The sequence below is a fragment of the Apus apus genome, chromosome 3, assembly GCF_020740795.1.
Source record: "Apus apus isolate bApuApu2 chromosome 3, bApuApu2.pri.cur, whole genome shotgun sequence".
In the NCBI taxonomy this organism is placed as follows: Eukaryota; Metazoa; Chordata; class Aves; order Apodiformes; family Apodidae; genus Apus; species Apus apus.
The window spans coordinates 37498141-37517791 of NC_067284.1; the positions used below are offsets into that span (position 1 = coordinate 37498141).

Genomic DNA, 19651 nt, shown 5'->3' on the forward strand with positions numbered 1-19651 from the left:
AAAATCTGTGATCAAGAGCTGAGAAAGGATGACATCTTCCTTATTCCATCCTCATCGCTGCACTTTCCTTTGTTCTCTGACCACTGATCTCACCTGTGGGCAGAAAAAACAAACTGGAGGGCTGGCCCAAGATTAGACTTATCAGCTATTATTACTCAGAAGAACATTTTAGAAGTTTAAATGGACAGATTTTTTTAAAAATCAGTCCATTTAATTCCCTTCAAATGGTTGTATGCCTACAGCAACATTTGTCTGAAGATACACAGTGCTTTTGTATCAGCTGCCACTCCTTTCTATTCAGGGATAAGGATATTAAGAATTGGAGTTTAGAATAAAGCTAATTAAAGATTGAGTCAAGAATAAGATGATGCTGTTTCTCAGATTAAAGGAGAAAAAAAAAAAAAGTAAAACAACTGCCATGGACAAAAAATACAAGCTGTGCTTTTCAACATATGGCTTCTAACCTCTAATATGCATAAATCAGTTTGTAGCAACTGGGGCCAATCCAGAAGATGACATTCTAAACCAACCACAAAACTGCCTTTTCTGTGCTGCCTCTAGTTGTGCTAAGAAGATCATCTAAACAGCAATGTAGTCCTTAACAGCAGTGTTCTTTATTGTAAGGTCAAGTTGGATAACATACGCTTTTTTATGTCACCATTTCTGCTGTTAAAACAAGGATGTGTGTCACACTTTTGCCCTTCGTAAGAGTGAGGTGAGTTAACCAGATAAGAAGTGAGTGTTAAGTCTACAACTCATGGTTTTTCAGTAGAAAGGCACACTCCTGCAGTGTTGTTTGAGACACAGCCAGTCAGGGATGTAAGAACTTCAAGATACCACTCAGATACCTCCTTTTTGGCAAACACAGGAAGCTGTTTTATGATAGTTTTCTTTAAAATTCCTCCAGCAAAGTTCAATTAAACTGGAGGCATATCTAAGATTATTACTGATAAAATGTAGTTTTATTAAATTATAAATTCCGTAACAAAAACGAGACAGATCAAGAAAGACCTCAAAAACAAAACTACAAAGACTAGATGGCAAAGCCAGTGAAAATGACATTGAAGAATGTATAGGTAAGAATTTGCAACAAAAGTTAACAGCATTTTTACATTTCCGTTGAAGGATGGCAAATGATAGCTCTTGTCTAGTAAAAACACATTGTAACTCCAAACTCACATCTATTTTCTCACATTAAATTAAGCATCCTCCTCACACCCAACATCTTGCCTGCTTCCCACATTGCTTTAGTATTCTTTTCATACATCAATCCATGCAGAAAGTAGTAAGACACTTAATGCAACAGTCAGATAATGAAGACAATTCAAGTTGTACAGTAGATACACATTGGCCAAAAAGGGGATAGAGTATCTCCAAGGGGAAAATGCTACAAAATAAACACAAGACGTTTTCAAGAAAACTGGGTATTGCTAAGCAGCTTTCAAACCATTAACAGGACAACCCAGTTTCCTACAGTTAGAGTCCTCCAGCGGAGACATGTTAGGAGACTTAAGTTAAACAGGCCAAAGCTGTTTCTCCCCTTCCCCCCACCCTCCCACCAAACACACTGCTAGGTTTGAGTGCAATGCCAATGTGGACAGAAAATTTACAGGTACAGGAATTTTCATGGCTCTCGATTTAAACTTCAGTGACTGTGCACTGTCCATCTGGCCTTCTAGATCTCACACTTGAGTTTACCACCCCGCCCCCAGCCACTGGTCTATCCACTCCTGACTGGCTTGCATTTGCATTCAAGTGTCTCTGCTGGACAGAGGACAGGCGCTGCTGAAGGTGGGCAGACACATCCTCACTGTCGCTGCTAGCATCTGACTCTGTTTCCTCAACAGAGGTGTCAGGGGCTGGCACCCTACCAGAAGATAAAGATTCTTGGTCTTCTTCTCCTTCTCCTCTGTGACTCCTTTCAGCCATACTGTCTCCATTTATTTGTAAGTGGGCAAAAGAGTTCTCGAGAGAATTGCTTGCATCTGGTGATGGTGTTGAAGGACTCACCAGCTGACCATCTAGTGATGGCAGGGGCCTAGGAGAAATGGATGCTAGAGGCTGCATGGCTGCAGCCCCTGGTGTGGGTGTGCTGTCTGCACCATCAGCAGAGCTCTCCCTTGCCAGGTTGGCAGTGTTAGCATCACAGTCCAACCTCAGCCCAGCCACTCCCTTCTTTGGTATATCTATTATGTCCCGTTTTATTTTTCTGCGGCGTCCGTGCTCATTTCTCCTGTACTGAACCATATTTTCAAGATCCGCTACATATAAAAACCCAGCAATTAGCATTTCAGTGCTCTTTTTACCCTTGGAAAAGGCATCTTCCAGCTCTCTACTGGTACGTTCATCATACTGCCACCAACCATTTCTACCTTCATAGTACCAAGCGTATTCTCCATTGCCTCTGCTTGCTGCTTTGAGTTCTTCTGGTGACAATAAGGTTGGCTTGTCAAGAAAATCCTCTGGAATCTCCTGCCGGCACAGTGCACATCGTTTCCCAAGCCAAGAAGCTCCCTTCACACACAGATAACAGAAAACATGTTTACAAGGCAGGCTTACTGGATGGACACATGTTTGCAGACAGATAGCACATTCAGGGACTGTCAGGGAAGGTGCTGTGTTAGCACAGGACTCATTTGTCTTCCTGTTTGTGGGAAGCATGTTGATTGAATGATCGATTTCACCACAGCCAGCCATCCTGCAGAGGATCAAAGACAGATTTTAATCAGTGTTGTGTGTCAACCCGAACTGGCACTTTGCACCACCTTTGACCTCAATATCCACAGAATGAGATGCTTACCTTAAATTAAAGTAAGACATTCTTTCTGAAACTCAACTCAAATAAACTCATGGGTCCTGCATTTCAGTCACAAGCCCAGGCAATGCTAGAGGTTTGGGGCAGAGTGGCTAGAAAGCTGCCAGCACAAAAGGACCTGGGGGTGTTGGTCGACAGCTGGCTGAATCTGAGCCAGCAGTGTGCCCAGGTGGCCAAGAAGGCCAACAGTATCATGGCCTGCATCAAGAATAGCGTGACCAGCAGGGGTAGAGAGGTGATCACACCCCTGTACTCGGCACTGGTGAGGCCACACGTTGAGTTACCGTGTCAAGTTCTGGGCCCCTCACTACAAAACGGACATTTGAGGTGCTGGAGCGAGTTCAGAGAAGGGCAACAAAGCCAGGGAAGGGGCTGGAGAGCAAGTCCTATGAAGAGAGGCTGAGAGAATTATGATTGTTTGGAGAAGAGGAGGCTGAGGGAAGACTTCAGGCATTTCAAGACATGCTTTAGTGGGCATTTTTTTTTCTTTTTTTGGGGGGAGTGAGGGAGTGATGGTTGGACGTGGTGATCTTTGAGGTCTTTTCCAACCATGACAATTCTGTGATTCTGTTAACATTCTGTTTCCTGAGCTGACAGACTAAATTGAGTACTGGGAGAATTTCTTTTGCTAATCATCCATCTTAATCAGTTTCATTTTCAGCACATTATCATTCCAAGTTAGAAAACAAATTTTGGAATTTCCTCTTTTCAAGTAGAGGTGATTAATGAACCTCCAGTCAGCCAGTTACTTTGGAGGCTCCTCAGGAAATTTAAAGAAGCTGTGATTCTTTCCTTGAGAGTTGATCTAGCTGCAAACATTAAACTTCAAATAATCTCTTTTCACAGTACTGGTGATCATCCCTTTGATTAATGGATTGCCTGAACAGTACCTCAGACTAGGCTTCCACAGCAGAAAATATGCCTGGCAGCAGCACCCAGCTGTTTCTTAGTCCCCATGCACCACAGTACACCAGCCCCTCAAACTGAGCTCAGAACAGCCACAGGGCTGCAGGAAGCACTGGATCTGAAAACTGAGGTGACTTTTTCAAAAGATACCCTGGATTTTATTTTTTTTTCCTAAAGATCAACTGAACTCTCTGATACAGCTGAATGCATCCCTAAAGGAACCGCTGCACGCCCACAGAAGGAACAGTGTATCACAGAAGACCCACCACGATTTGATTGGTTTGTGAAGTCACTGCCTCTCCCTTCTCTGGCCATATCTTATTTCTGCCATTAAAGATGATTTTTGTAACCAACTGTAAGAGAGCAGGGAATGACAAACAGTGTCACTTTGGCAATGTGTAGGATTTCAGTAGTTGAAAAATTCTAGCCTAAATATGCAAATGCCTTCTCAACTACATTTTTGCCATGGCAATCTTGCACAGTCTGCTTCGTGGTAATTTTCCTTTTATGTTCTTATTAATTATCAATCAAAACTAAACACCAGATATCAAATCATAGAGAAGAGTTTGCTTTGGGGGATGTGGCCTAAAAAAGGTGCCTTTTTTCATTTAAATAATCAAGAAACTGTAAGGCATGGGGCTGATACATTCAGCAAAACTGCCTTTCAGTGAAGCTAGTCTTTGTACAAACAGCTAGGAACAGTTCATGCAAAATTATCACAGACATGTGGGCCAAAAGGGTCCTTTAGAGGTCCTGTAGTCCAGTGTCTTGCTTGATATAAGATTAGATCAGCCATGGCTTTGCCTAGCTGAGTTCTTTTGAAACCTGTAAGGATGGAGATACCACAACCCCCATGGACAGCCTGTTCTAATGTTATACACATTTCTCGAAAAATGCATCATGTCAAGAGAAAATACCTAGTGTTACTGTAAAAGCCTCAACAGCTTTGAACATCTTATGAAAACATTCTGGGATTAAAAAAAAGATTTATCCTTCACTATGTATTTATATTTACAATAATGTATTAAGTACTACTTACTTAAAAATGTATTTCTATATGCTGTCTGTTCCTTTGTATCATTGTAATTTCCTCTCAAAAGACCAATGCCTCTTTAATCCATTTTTTATCAAACAATTCTTTTAAAAGCCCTACAGCTCAAATATTTTTCCTGAAGCCGAACAGAATTGTATCTACCTGTGTTTCAGTATCATATATGAATTTCTTTCTTTGAGATTAAAGACAAATCCACATCCTAGTTCTTAAACTAGTTCTTAAACTGCCAGATACAGACACAGCATTACCTACCACCTGCCTCTCTACTGTACAGTACACATCTATCTGTGAGATCCATGCCAACAATGTTGTGAACAAGTTTTTCAGGAGCATCACAATTTTTGCAACAGAATTTTACACCAAAACTAGGGTTTTATAACAAGAAACTTATTAGAAAAGGGGGGCAAGAACAGCTATTGAGATTTTAGAATACCCATGAATACAACCCAATCATTACCTGACAAAAGAAGAGCTAAAAGAGAAATCCATGTATGAATTTGCACTAACCATGGCTGAGGTAAAGGATCTGAATTTTCAAGTGCTCCCATAATGATACTACTGTACAAAAAGGCACAGCAGCAGAGATTTTATACTTCCATGCTGCAGCTTTACAAAAGGCTGCTTCTCTATAAGGTTATTATTTTCAGAGTCAGAAAAAAGTTTAAAACAACCTGTAGAGAAGTAACTTTCATACAAGTCACATACCATAATTAAGATTTTGGAGATTGCTGGGATGAAAAATGCAACAGATTTTGACAAATCAAATTCAGATTCCATGGGCTAACTTATTACTAAACTAAAAGCAGACTAAAAGTTCTCCCCTCTTCACCAAGAGCACAAAAATGCTAAAATTTGAACTGTCCTTAACAGGTCACTTACTAATTTGAGGGTTCTTCCATTCCTTTCTAGATCAATGCAGGACAGGAAAAGAAAGGAGTAAATGCCTTATCTTGAAATTCCTGTGTGATTTTTAATGACTTAGAGGAAAATATTATGTGTAAAACTAATACAGCTGGATGAGTAAATCCTTATCTCTAAGGAAGTGCTACACATTCACACAAAACTCTTAAAAGATAAGCACAACTGCAGTTGCATGTGCTCAGAATGCAGGACAATCATGCACTTGAAGATTCCCTTCAGCTGAACTGATGCTGTCTCACTTTTTGTTTTTAAAGGAAGATCCTAGTTAATCCTTTTCTGTTTACCCTTTTAAGTATCAAATCCAGGTTGTAGAGTTTGTTTATAAACTGGTACAAGGATGTACATGAAGATTTTTATTGAAAAGGTAATCCTTCGGAATGGAGGAAAACCACCTAGGACTGCTATTTTGCTTTGTTACAGCTTTGGAAGCACTTTGATCACAACTTCATGGTATTAAGAACTCAATAAACTGATCAGGGAGTATTTTTCCTGAAATTAAGAGTAATATTTTTTTTAACAAAGTATAATCAAAATAGGCTTTGTAATAGAACTGTTATCAAACAGGAAAGCTCTGTTTTTTGGAGAGCTGGGTCCCCATAAGTAATTTCTGGCAACAGCAAAAATTACATTATTGAATTATTGAATTTGGTCCTCATGGGAGATTTTAACTACCCCGATATCTGCTGGAAGACTTATACAGCCAGCCTTTCACAGTCTAGGAGGTTCCTCCAGTGCACTGACGACAACTTCTTAATGCAAATGGTGGATAAGCTGACTAGAAGAGGAGCGCTGCTGGATCTTGTGCTCACCAACAAGGAGGGCCTTGTCGAAGCAGTGGTGGTCAATGGCAGCCTTGGCTGCAGTGACCACGAGATGGTGGAGTTCAGGATCCTGTGTGGGAGGAACAGAATACCCAGCAGGACCAGAACCCTGGACTTCCACAGAGCAAACTTTGGCCTCCTCAATCAATTGTTAAGGGAAGTCCCATGGGACAGAGCACTAGAAGGTAAAGGGGCTCAAGATAGCTGGACAACATTCAAGGATCACTTCTTGCAAGTAGAGGATCAGTGTGTCCCAGTGGGTAGAAAATATAGTAAGGGAGCTAGGAGACCAGCGTGGTTAAAAAAGGAACTGCTGGGCAAACTCAAATGGAAAAGGAAAATCTATAGATCATGGAAGGAGGGGGCTGGTTACTTGGGAGGAGTATAGGACTGTTGTCAGAGAATGTAGGGAGGCGACTAGGAAAGCTAAGGCCTCCTTGGAACTTAACCTTGCAAGTCAGGTTAAGGACAATAGAAAGGGCTTTTTCAAATACATAGCCAACAAAACTAATACCAGAGGCAATATAGGCCCACTGCTGATGAGGCGGGTGCCCTGGTGACAGAGGATTTAAAGAAGGCAGAGGTGCTGAATGCCTTCTTTGCCTCTGTCTTTACTCCTGCAGGCTTTCCCCATGAGCCCCAGTTTCATATAGCCCCAGTAGAAGTCAAGATAAAGGAGGAGTTTGCCCAGGTAGATGAGGATTGGGTTAGGGATCAGTTGCGTAATCTGGACATCCATAAATCGATGGGTCCAGATGAAATGCATCCAAGGGTGCTGAGGGAGCTGGCGGAGGTCATTGCTAGGCCACTCTCCATCATCTTCGGTAAGTCATGGGTAACAGGAGAGGTGCCTGAGGACTGGAGGATAGCAAATGTCACTCCAGTCTACAAGAAGGGCAAGAAGGAGGACCCGGGTAACTATAGACCGGTCAGCCTCACCTCCATCCCTGGAAAGGTGATGGAACAACTTGTCCTTGGCACTATCTCTAGACATATCAAGGAGATGGGGGTCATCAAGAGCAGTCAACATGGTTTTACCAAGGGTAAGTCATGTTTGACCAACCTCATAGCCTTCTATGAGGAAATTACTAGGTGGATAGATGATGGTAGAGCGGTGGATGTGGTCTATCTTGATTTCAGTAAAGCATTTGACACCGTCTCCCACAGCATCCTTGTAGATAAGTTGATCAAGTATGGGTTTGATGATCAGGAAGTGAGGTGGATCAAGAACTGGTTGAAAGGAAGAAGTCAGAGAGTTGTAGTCAATGGGGCAGAATCTAGTTGGAGGCCTGTGACTAGTGGAGTCCCTCAGGGGTCGGTACTGGGACCGCTGTTGTTCAACATCTTCATCAACGACCTGGACGAGGGTACAGAATGTACCCTCAGCAAGTTTGCTGATGACACCAAGCTGGGAGGAGTGGCTGACACACCAGAAGGTGTGCTGCCATTCAGAGAGACTAGACAGGCTGGAGACTTGGGCGGGGAAAAACCTGATGAAATTTAACAAGGGCAAGTGTAGAGTTTTGCATTTGGGGAAGAAAAATGTCATGCACCAGTACAGGTTGGGGGCTGACCTGCTGGAGAGCAGTGTAGGTGAAAGGGATCTGGGGGTCCTGGTGGACAGGAGGATGACCATGAGCCAGCAATGTGCCCTTGTGGCTAAGAAGGCCAATGGCACCCTGGGGTGTATTAGAAAGGGTGTGGTTAGTAGGTCAAGAGAGGTTCTCCTCCCCCTCTATTCTGCATTGGTGAGGCCGCATCTGGAGTATTGTGTCCAGTTCTGGGCCCCTCAGTTCAAGAAGGACAGGGAAGTGCTTGAAAGAGTCCAGCGCAGAGCCACAAAGATGATGAAGGGAGTGGAACATCTCCCTTATGAGGAAAGGCTGAGGGAGCTGGGTCTATTTAGTTTGGAGAAAAGGAGACTGAGGGGTGACCTCATCAGTGTTTACAAATACGTAAAGGGTGAGTGTCAAGAAGATGGAGTTAAGCTTTTTTCAGTGATGACCAGTGATAGGACAAGGAGTAATGGATACAAATTGGAGCATAGGAGGTTTAAGGTGAATATCAGAAAAAATTTTTTTACTGTGAGAGTGACAGAGCACTGGAACAGGCTGCCCAGAGAGGTTGTGGAGTCTCCTTCTCTGGAGACATTCAAAACCCGCCTGGACGCCTTCCTGTGTGATGTACTCTAGGTGACCCTGCTCTGGCAGGGGGGTTGGACTAGATGATCTTTCGAGGTCCCTTCCAGCCCCTATGATTCTATGATTCTATGATTCTATGAATAGTGAGGCTAAAAATGAATCAAACTCATGGATAAGTTTTCAAAATAATTTTAAGTACTTAGATCCTCAATTTGGTATAAATAAGGGAACAATATGCATCTGAACACTGCATTTTTAACATAAACACAGTCTAAAAGCCAACTGAGAATGAACTAGCCTACAATGCTGCTAGGTCCAACCTCTTTATTATCCTTTTGTGGGTAGGGTTTTTTTATATTAAAATGTGTATTTAAGTTGTAAATTTAGGGTGCACAGACTAGAGTGCCTTCATCAACACATAAAATGTGGAAGAGGTGATGTATAAAAACTATATGAAAAGATCCTTAGCCCTCTGGGACTCTGTTGGAGAAAAAAAAAAAAAAGTAAATTCCCCCAAAATTGCCTCAGAATCGAGTAATTTTGAACTCCAGGTCAAATTCTAACTGCAACTAAGCAGCCTGTCAAAGAGCCGAAATGTTTAAGTCCATTAACAAAACAACAGCTTACTTTTTCTGAGTAATTTCTACTGAAGCATGCCACAAGACTAAAATGTCCTCTCTTCAGATGTCTCCAGCTAGGATGGCAGGTCCTCTTTCCCAAGGCTGGCTCATTCCTTACTCGTCCTGCCCAATGGGACACTACAGTGTTTCAGCTTCTCTGCAAACTAATGAAAAGCAAATAGTATCACCATTACAATGTTGTACAGAGGTATGAGTAAGAAAAATACAATGCCATTGTCCTTTAACAGAAAAAAAAAAAATTACTACCCTTTTGTTTACCCGGTGCAAACTATTTTCAACTAAAATACCATCAGACTTCCTTTTTTTTTTTTTCCCCATCAATTTTGGCCCACAGTTTTGATGACAATTATCTTATTGTCTGACTTTAGCAAGTTATCTTTTTCTGAAGCATTACAAAAGGCCATTATCTTTAACTATAATAAGCTAATGGTTCATTTCCATAAAGTGACCTTGTACACAAAAGGAGAAACCTAAGTTAGACCCTAAGTTAGGAGCATGTTATGTTTATGCAAATTTAACCTGTAAAAATGACTGCTTATATTCAGAGTTTAGAAAATCACAATGGCTTCCGAAAGCTGTTTATAAAACTATCCATATGATACCGTTCCAAAGGACTATCTAGGCTTGTATCTTGTCTCTTATCAGGGACTTATCAGATGCTTCAGGAGAAAACAGTGCATGCAAACAGCTGACTTCCCCTAGGTCCTTTCCAAATTTCAAGCAGTCTGTAGCTCAGAGCCTTGCATCCTTATCCTCTTTTTCAGAAACCATATGCATTCATTTAATGAATGAACCTCAGAACCCTTCAGCACTTTTTTCTTTATAAATTTACATATGTATGTTCCTCACACTAGTTTATAAACAAAGTCTATGACCTAGATTTGATACTTAACAAGGTAAAAAAAAAAAAAAAAAAGATTAATTAGTATCTTCCTTTATTTCTTTCTGAAGTGCTGAAGGGCTCCAAGGTTCATTCATGGAATAAACGTAGGAGATCTCTGATTTTAAAAGAGGACAAGGATGCAACTTGGCCTCTCCACCTCTGTGGTAATATACCCTTCTTCATACTAGCACGCAATGCCGGTCATGATACCAACCAGAATGTGAGCTAAGTCATTTCACAATACAGAATAATCACTGGAAACCACTAGGTATCTAACAAATACCTAAATAACTCTACAGCAGGGAAGTGGGAATCTGCAAACTCAGAAAGGGCAGAGGGTCCATCTAAATATTACTGTCACATTGGCACACCCTAAACATTCTTAAGCAATTTGAACTACAATTTCCAGTTGGTGCAAAATGTTATATACAGGAATGATTTGAAGCAGATTCGAGAATGTCACATCTTAAACTTCAATTTGCTCAAGGAAGGAATAATTTCAGTATAAATATAGTGCACACCAGACATGTAGAGAGTAAAGGAAACTCAGGGAGTATAAATCCCTGAAAGAACATGGAGCAGTTAGTATTATAGTATTCTGTGCCATAGTTCTTCATCAAATGATTGAACATTTATCATTAATAACATCAGAGTGAAATGTTCAGATGACTTCAGCATAAGACACATTACTCAACTGTGTTATTTGCTTCATAGCTGAGCTCCACGTAGCATTCCGTGCAGTTATTTTTAGAAAGAGCTCCTAAGGAAAAAATGCAAAAATTAACAAGCCTATCCACACCTTTTCAAAAGGGAGAAGGTTCTGCCCTCATCGTTCTAGCAGCTTCCCCTTTCTTCACTCATCAATCTGAAATAAAGAGCTTCAATTGCATTAACATTTTGGCTCTACTAGTCCACTCAAACAAGATACTCTATTTCCTAAGATCAAAGAAGCAGTTGCAACAAGCTTGATGCTGTGGGTGTGGTGTTCAGTTTTTCATCTTAGGAGCTGGCTTTCTGTTACTTCTGCAGGTATCTCTTGAAGCCTCCTATCTACCACCTCTTGCAATCCACTAGTAGAAGTAACATATTATAAAACTGAATGTTTTGTGGAGATGGAAAAAAAAGGTTGGGTCAGATCTGGCAGAATTCTTACAAAATAAAAATGCATGCACATATTCAAGGTATGAAATTGTACTTAGAAGAATCCAATTAAAGCATAATTATAAGATTATGGTAAGGCAACTTTCTAATTGCTGCATAGCTCTTTTAAAAAGAAGTAGTTCACAAAGTGACTTCAGGTAACCTCTACACTTCATGACATTGTTATGTATTTAATAAGCCAGTCTTGAAAATTTTACTAAATGGGATAAAAGACACTTGTGGTTAAATACACACACACATTCCCTCTTTCCTAGATGACTCCTTTAAATTCAAGTGGGTAAGAGCTGTGTTCCAGACTTGGCAATTAATTTTCTATGCTGAAAAAGCAAGTAGTATGAGGAGTTACGTTATCTGTAGCAACCTGCAAGTACCCGTTCCTTGTGCACACTCACTAAATCCACACATCCCATCACACACTGATTTTGAAACTTTCATTCAGGATGCAATACATGAAGGACAATTCCACTTATCAGGAGCAAAACTTAAACCTGGGCTCAGCCAGCATTTAACTGTTATTCTTTTTGCCTCCTTTAAAGTCTCTCAGGATGCTTGCTGGGAGAAGTCACACCCGCTTCTCCCATGCAACCTTACGATTTTGAAGTGGTGGACTTCCTACCAGACCTATTTCCCAAAAATTATTTCAGGTTGTCCTTAAGAAAAATGTCAAGTTTTTACTAGACCAAGATGGAATAAAAAAATAATTTACCGTCATTTCAGTCAACTGTGCCCATCTGATTCCCAGTAATCTATCTGACAAAATACATTTTTTTCCACTTTTCTATTTCTTTGAAAATGAAAAAAACCACCATCCGAGGAACATACATGTTTAAGAAGCCAGCTCCTCAGAAGACAGAAAGTCTTCTCTGTAAGGAAAAACTTAGCTTTTTAAAACCAAACAAGCACAAACCATTGGTAAATTCAACTAACACCAGCTTCTAAGGAAAGAAGCCAATTACTGGAGTCCTACCTCAAATGACAGATGATCTCACAAATTCTGCAACTTTGTGCAGCTTCCTCTAAAACAGCTATCACAAATTCATCATTTTCTCCCCTTCCTAGGTTGAAAACTCAGCAGCTACAGCACTACTTCAAATGAGCATATGCCCTTCTGTAATTAAACACTTGATTTTTTTCCATCAAGCTTCCTAACTCATAACTCAATTATTAGAGGTGCAGGACAGAAAAAAGAACCCTAGAATTCTGCCCTTCCCTAAAAGTTATCACAGCCAAACCACGTGGGAAGACAGAAGGTGGCTTTTTTTTTTTTTTTAATGGAAAAATCATCCTCCTGTCTGACAGCAACTGTCAATTACAGTATCAGCTCAAGGTACTGAGCCTATCAGGTATTTCTTAAACTGTCCCTGGGCATTGGATAGCACAACAGATAAATAACCTCACAGTTTCCTGTTCTTACTTACTTTTATGTATCTGTTTCTTAAAATATCTTCAGGAATTGCTGATTGTGCCAAGGCTTCAAGTTGTCTGTCATTCCTTATCCTTTGACATTACATGTTAATAAAAAACCAACCCTTATATGTACATTTGGAACTGAATTACAGAAGAATAGACAAGGGCAGAACAGTCAAGCATGTCAGTATTGAACTGCTACATATTTCTTCAAAATGAGGGTTCTCCTATGCTACAGCTGGAGCACTGAATTTCGATTTTGAGCAAATGTCCTATTTCAATTTATTTAGCAGAGCAAAAACGTTAGTCTCTCACGCAAATAAAATGATAGCGTGGAAAAAGCAGCAGAAACTGGTTCATCTGAAATTATCAATGCTTGTGAAACAGAAAATAAGTACAGGAACATCTCCTCATATTTATAGACTTGATTAACATGCACAGAAGAGAGAAAAAAAAAAATCAGTGTCAACAACAGGACTTTTTCCCCCACCAATTCCAGGAATCCACTGTTCAATAGCCTTTAAAAATACTGCAGTTCAAGCTCTCTACATAAACGACCATTCAATTACATCAAATTGATGTAGTATATTTTCAAGGAAAGAAGAACAGAACTGTTTCTTTCTCTCAGTACAGATTCTGAACTGTAGCAATTTTCACAATTTTTACTTTCTGGGGAAGAAACCACAGTATTAACCACAAAAGACTACAAAGCCAAGTTCCTGCAAGCATTCAATATTCAAGACTTACTCCAAATGACCAAATCAATATTCAGATTTCACTGTGTCTTCAATACTATTGCAAACTGCAATTTTTGGTAGTGCGTTTTTAGAGACGGTTCGGGTAACATTTATAGGCAGCCCCCTGTCCAGAGGCAGTACCTAACAAAGTAGCAGGACTGCATTTTCAGCATTACCAATCTGTCAGAATGTTTTAAAGCTCTGTTCCCTACTGCTCCTTTTCATTATTCAATGCATACTCGTGTACTACACCCCCAGTAACAAAACCTACAGCACTTCCTGGTTCGTATCACAGAAAAGTCATTCTAAGAGTTAAACCTCCACGCTTTTATTGGGATTTAACTATTTTGCCCATCTGATGATCTTGTTTGTATGAAAAACTCGTACTCACTAAAGATTTTGTAAGAATTTCTCGGTGGCGGCAACATGCACTGCACCAAAAGCCGGACCTGTTTTCACGTCCCAGTTTAACATTTGGAAAGGGACGCAATCCCACGGCTGGATCCGAGACGGTCAAGCACAAAGAAACAAAAGCACTTTCCATGAAAAAAACCCACCGGTTACTTCTTCTTACATGCTTTGCGCTGCGCTCCTAGCACCGCCCGTACGAGCTCCGCTCTGCGCTCATGCGTCCCACCCCTACGGTGGCCAAGGAAAGCGATGACATTTTGGGAGGCGAGTGACAAACGCGCAGCACAGGATGACCTGAAGAGCTGCACATCGCTCCAAGAATTAGAGCGCGGCTCTCCTCTGGCCAGGGGACTCCGCCACGCGTGACGACGCAACCGCTAATGCTCCTGACCTATTTTACTACCGAACACAACGAAACCTGGAAATCCGGGTCCCGACCCGCCGCGCAGCGCGCACCTCGTCCGACAGAGGCAGGGGAACGCCGCCTGCTCCAGAGGCAAAGCCCGGCACAGCCGCGCCGGCAGCAGGCGGGCCCCGGCCGGGCAGCGGGGAGCCGGCACGGGCCTACAGGACACACCGGCAGCTTCTTCGCCGGCGGGGTGCGGGCTGAGAGGAGCTCCAGCGGCGCGGCAGGGAGCGGAGGCCCCCGCGGCGGGGGCACCGCAGGCGGAGGCAGGAGCGGGGGCAGGAGCGGGGGCAGGAGCGGGGGCAGGAGCGGGGGCAGGAGCGGGGGCAGGAGCGGGGGCAGGAGCGGGGGCAGGAGCGGGGGCAGCTCAGGCAGGGGCAGCGCAGGCAGGAGCGGAGGCAGGAGCGGAGGCAGAGGCAGCGCAGGCAGGAGCGGAGGCAGCGCAGGCAGGGGCAGCGCCCTGCGCCGCCGCGGCCCCGGTGCCCGTCACGTGACCCAGCGGGCGGGGCGGGGTAGCCGACCGCTCCCCCCCCCGCCCCGTCTCCGCCACAACAATAACGGGCACGGCTCCCCCCGGGCCGGCCGCCGCTCCGCGGGCCCTCATCGCGCCGCGCCGCTCGCCGGGCCTTTTGTTCCGGGGGGCCAACCGCGCGTCGCGGCCTCAGCACCCGCCCCGGCCCGCCCGCTCCCCGCCGGCAGGGGAGGAGGGGGCAGCGCCGAGCCCGGCGGCCGCGGAAGAGCGGCGCTGCTGGGGCGGCCGCTGGTGACGGCCTCCCTCCCTCCCTCCCTGCCTGCCTCCCGCCCGCCCCGCGGCGCCGGGGGCTCCCCCGGGGCACTCACCCGCCGGGCCGGCCGGCTCTCGCCGCTCAGCCCGCCGCCGCCCCCGGCCGCCTCCTCCGGCTCCGCCGCCGGGACAGCGGGGCGCGCCGATGTCACGCGCGGGACCGGAGCGCGGGGGGCCCAACGCGCGGCCGTGACGCCGCGGAGGGGGCGGGGCGGGGCGGAGGGGGAGGGCGGACGTGCGCGCCTCTGACGCCAGCGCGTGCGGCCGCTCCGCCCCGCCCCGCCCCGCCGCGCCTGGGGCTGCGGGCGGCGTCTGGCGGCTGCCGCGCTCCGTGCGGTGGCGGGGCCTGCGACGGAGCGCCCCGAGGGCCGCGCCGCACGGTTGAGTGCGACGGGACGGGAGGCGCCCGGCGCGGCCTTCCCCCGGCCTGCCCGGCACGTAGGCGGGCACCCTGGGCAGTGTGTCACCGTTCCAAGTGTCGCGGCATCAGGGCCCCCGGCTGGTGAAAGCGCTGGGGACCAGTGAAGTCGCGCAGCGCCATCGTGCTTGACTGAGGTGAAGGCAGGTGGCAGCTGGGCTTGTCCCCACGGATAAGGCCAGGGAACAGACGCAGCAGGAGGCGTAAGGGGCTGCTGGGCCTTCCGGGAGAACGTTGGCCGCTCATGTGCCTGGTAACCTCACGGTCTTGGCTGTCGGGCAGGGTCGCTGCTTCGACTGCAGCAGGCCGCTGACACTGCTGCGCTGTGCCCAGCCGCGGCTGGTGGGGCTGGGGCTGCGTGCTCTCCCACGGGAGGAGGCGGACCTGGGCGTGTCACTGCAGGGGGCCAGGATGTCCCACAGCTGCGCGGCCTCCTGTGAGATGATGGGGTGCAGGCAGGAGGCACGCGTTGCCTGCTGGCGTCAGAAACACTTGAAAAGTTGGCTGTGTTAATTCTTGAATAAACCCGGCTGGGAAACAAGGATCCACGCATCACACGAGCTGGAATGATGTTAACTTAGGTGAGGGAAGGTGGTCTGTGTCCAGCTACTCATTGCATGTAAATGGCAAATTAAATGTTTCAACATGAGGAAAGGTGCAAACTGCAGCCAAGGCTTGATAGACCTAGAGGTATTGCTGGCTGCTCTTTTTGCTGTTTTAACACCCAGATATCACAAGCATCAGAGAGCATAAAAGACAAATCTAAGAACACTAAATTCTACTAAAACATATCCATTTGGTTAAACCGCTGAGTGTTTCTGAATGTCTAGAATAGCTTGTCCATACTTGGCACTGTTTTTAACAAACGTGACATGGTTGCATCCAAGGACCAATATTTGCATCACAACCTATACTGCTGTTATTAATGAGGTCTGTGTGAGGCCGAGTCAAAGATGAGAGATTAGCGAGAAGGAACACGCTCACACTGGTAGTGTGTGCTCAGCAACAATAGGCTTAATCCTTTACTGAACCAGACCTTGATCCTCTGGAAGCTATTGAGGCCAAATTCCTGTCAGTTTTGGTTAGAGTCTGACTTAAAAAAAGGAAATCAGGCCTGGGCTATAAAGAGTTCAAGCAATGCTACTCTTAATGCATGCAGCTTCTTAAGAGAGGCAGCACCTTGGAAAACTGCACTTAGTGAAAAAGAAGTCCATGTCTGTGCTTGGATAGGTTTGTGACTGTTGACTGCAGCTGCAGGTCAACTGAGAAAATGCACTTCTGAATGAAAGATGTTATTTTACACTTCATGAGTTACAGAGCAAGCACGGCAGTTAAAGGGGCTATCAGATACTGCCAGAGCTAGTAACCAAATAATTAAATGTGTTGCACCTTACTGGAGTAAAGAAAGGACCATACAGGTGTCTATTTGAATAGATTGCAATAAGGGGATCAGAAATTATCTGCTTAAGTTCTAGTAAGATTACACCTTCTAAAATGTTACCTACACTATTATTAATCCTTATTATCAGTGCTAATTTCAGTCAGAATGGGTATTATTTACATATCTTTTTGTTTGTGTTTTTGTTTATGGCATGAACACATCCTATTTATTCCAGTGATAGTTTCCTTTATCCATATTAGTTCATACTCTTCTATTTTAATTGAAAACACTTCATTTATGTATTTTCTTCCTCTTCTTGCTTCTCAGTTCTCTATTTTGCTTCTCCTTGCATGTTTTTACTGTTGTCTGCAATGTAATCAATCTGGAATTTATGTCTGATACTGATAATATTAATGAATACCATGGATTTAAGAGTAAAGATTCACCAGACTACTCCTTTAAAGACACCACTTCTCCTCTTAAGGGTCTGCAGTCCCGCCATTAATATTTTGCTGATGCTTTGGCAATGAAGAAGTATGAATCTATATTTCGGTATTTCTATTTATAAAGCACATATTCTGATTCTTCAAGTGTGTGTGATATTATCTAAACCTTTGCAGATACACCAGTGTCTTTTGTTCACTCAGTCCTTGCTGCACTTGGTACAGTTAAAAAGAGAGGGGAGAAAACTAGTTCCCTGCTGCTGTGGTTTTGAGTCAGTTGATATCAAAGCAGTTTGTGTGGAGACCCTAAGAAGAGCTGCACATTAGGCCCCCTCTTTCCACACTCCTGCACCTTCAACAGCTCTCTATACTGAACAAATATGGTCTAAAGACGGCCATGTGCACCTCTAGTGGAAGTGTACCTTTGGGTTCTCTGTACTGACAGCCAGAGGAGGTGCTGAGTGTTGAGTTCCAAAGTGTAAGTATACTAAATGCAAGTCCTGATTTTGTTTCAGTGGCATTTATTCCATGAACCCCTCTATTGCTTATCACTTACTCCATTCCTGTCCCCTAAGCTGTTGTAGAACATGGGATCCCCATCTTACACTACCATTTTAATTACGGTGATGCATTTTTTTACTGTCATTGAAGACTAAGATACACACATTTCAAATGTATTTATTTTATATATTTTTTTAAGTTATGTATATAGTTTTTACAGTCCATGCCATAAGCTTGTCCCATTTACTATGAGTGTTTTAAGCATGCTAACAGCACGGAGTGGCCCAACAGCCAGTTGGGCTAGGCAGGGACACTCTGGCAGTGGGCAGCCAACGTCATGCTGCCTCCCTCATTCCCTGGCCCTGGCACCTGGCAGTTCAGGCTCTTTGTAGCCAGGCAGATAGTATAAGAGCAGTGCTCAAAACAGTGTCAATGAGACAAAATGTCATTTGCTTCCACCCCTTGAAATGCAGCTGTTTTGGTGATCTACAAATGGCAAGTTGGATGACAGGAGTCCAAAACCTAGTCTTGGGTTTGCAAATGGTTTTTCATTTTGACTAGCAGGAAGTTGTTGAGGTTCATGTCTAGCTCAGCAATGTACACATACAGTTCTGCTGTGCTGTAGCTCAACTGATCTCTAGTTACTATTTGTAGATGTAGATGCACTTGGCAAAGTGTTAAGGCCTGAATTGTCACCTGAATATCCAATACATAATTTTTGTATTTTGCTTAAATCATCTAGATATGTAGCAACCTCTTCCAAATAAACTATTATCTAACAGTTTTAGAAGTGTTGTGTTGGTTAGTCATGAGAACAATCCCATTTTGCTTTAAAAACAGAAAGTTGAACAGTCCTGAGGAGGAGAAGTGGGAGAAGCTGAGGGTGTGTACTCTTTCTCAGTTCTCTCAATCTGTTACTTGCACTGGATCTGTACCCATTCTATCTGTGAACTCCCAGGGAGAGATACTGATTGTTTTCTTTCATTTAGTGGCAGTAAAAAAATTCCACACAGCATACAAAACAAATTTATTTTATTGCCCTAGTTGGCAGGCAAGGTAGAATTTTCTTCCGCCAATAAGTAAACATTGACTTTTTCCATTATCCTAGCTGTCAGAATCATATCACAGTGTATGTTGCTGTTGAACTGAAGTCATCCATATGGTGATGCAGACAAGCAGAAAAAAGCACACCACAAGCCAGTTATTGCCTTACAATACAATGTGTTTAAAATTTTAAGTTTTCCAAGCAGAGAGTTTCCAGGCTTAAAGCAGACTTGTCCCAATAGCAAATCTTGTGCCTTAGTCTCAAGACCACAAGGATCTCTTTCTTTGACTTCTTCCCCATCAACAGGGACTATTAACCTTGTATTAAAAAAATAAATATTTGGGAACTTCAAAAGAATAATGTTTACAAAATTTACAAGGTTAGATTTTAGGTTTCTTTTAAATTTGATCCCTGAGTTTTACATCTGTAGGACTTCTAGTAAGATATAACTAGATGCAGTTCTGTAGCCATTAGGCAGATTTTATTTTCACTTTATTGAAGCTGAGGTTCTTGTACAATCATACATCTTCAGAAATGAAATCTTCTGGAAAACTTGGCTATGTCACAAGGCTCCTGAGAGGTGGAAAAACTGTTAATCACAGAGAAGAGATAGTGCACTCATGATGACATTTTACGTAGTGAAAGGAAAGCAATATACCAAAAATATGTGTTGCCATCTTCATCTTTCCTTTAAAGAATAATGAATTCAAAATTGCAATTTCCTTTTGTATCACTAGATGGTATATGGTAACTGTAGCGAAGCTGAGCTCTTAAA

The 19651-nt window shown here is 43.6% G+C and overlaps 1 protein-coding gene across 9 annotated transcripts; it reads right to left on the reverse strand.

Moving 5' to 3' along the window:
* Positions 1-935: 935 nt before the first annotated feature.
* On the reverse strand, positions 936-15294 carry RNF146 (ring finger protein 146). Of its 9 annotated transcripts, none has more exons than XM_051613040.1 (5): positions 15145-15294; positions 13879-13985; positions 10878-10942; positions 9286-9442; positions 936-2698 (listed from the first exon to the last, which is right to left on the reverse strand). In XM_051613040.1, exon 5 carries the CDS (start codon positions 2695-2697, stop codon positions 1639-1641), a length of 1059 nt encoding a protein of 352 aa, XP_051469000.1. In that variant the 5' UTR covers position 2698; positions 9286-9442; positions 10878-10942; positions 13879-13985; positions 15145-15294; the 3' UTR covers positions 936-1638. The 9 variants fall into 9 exon arrangements, with proteins under 9 accessions (XP_051469000.1, XP_051469006.1, XP_051468998.1 ...); XM_051613046.1 differs by lacking the exon at positions 15145-15294 and adding an exon at positions 3988-4074 and having other exon boundaries at positions 13879-14045; XM_051613038.1 differs by lacking the exon at positions 13879-13985.
* Between the last annotated feature and the right edge of the window lie 4357 nt (positions 15295-19651).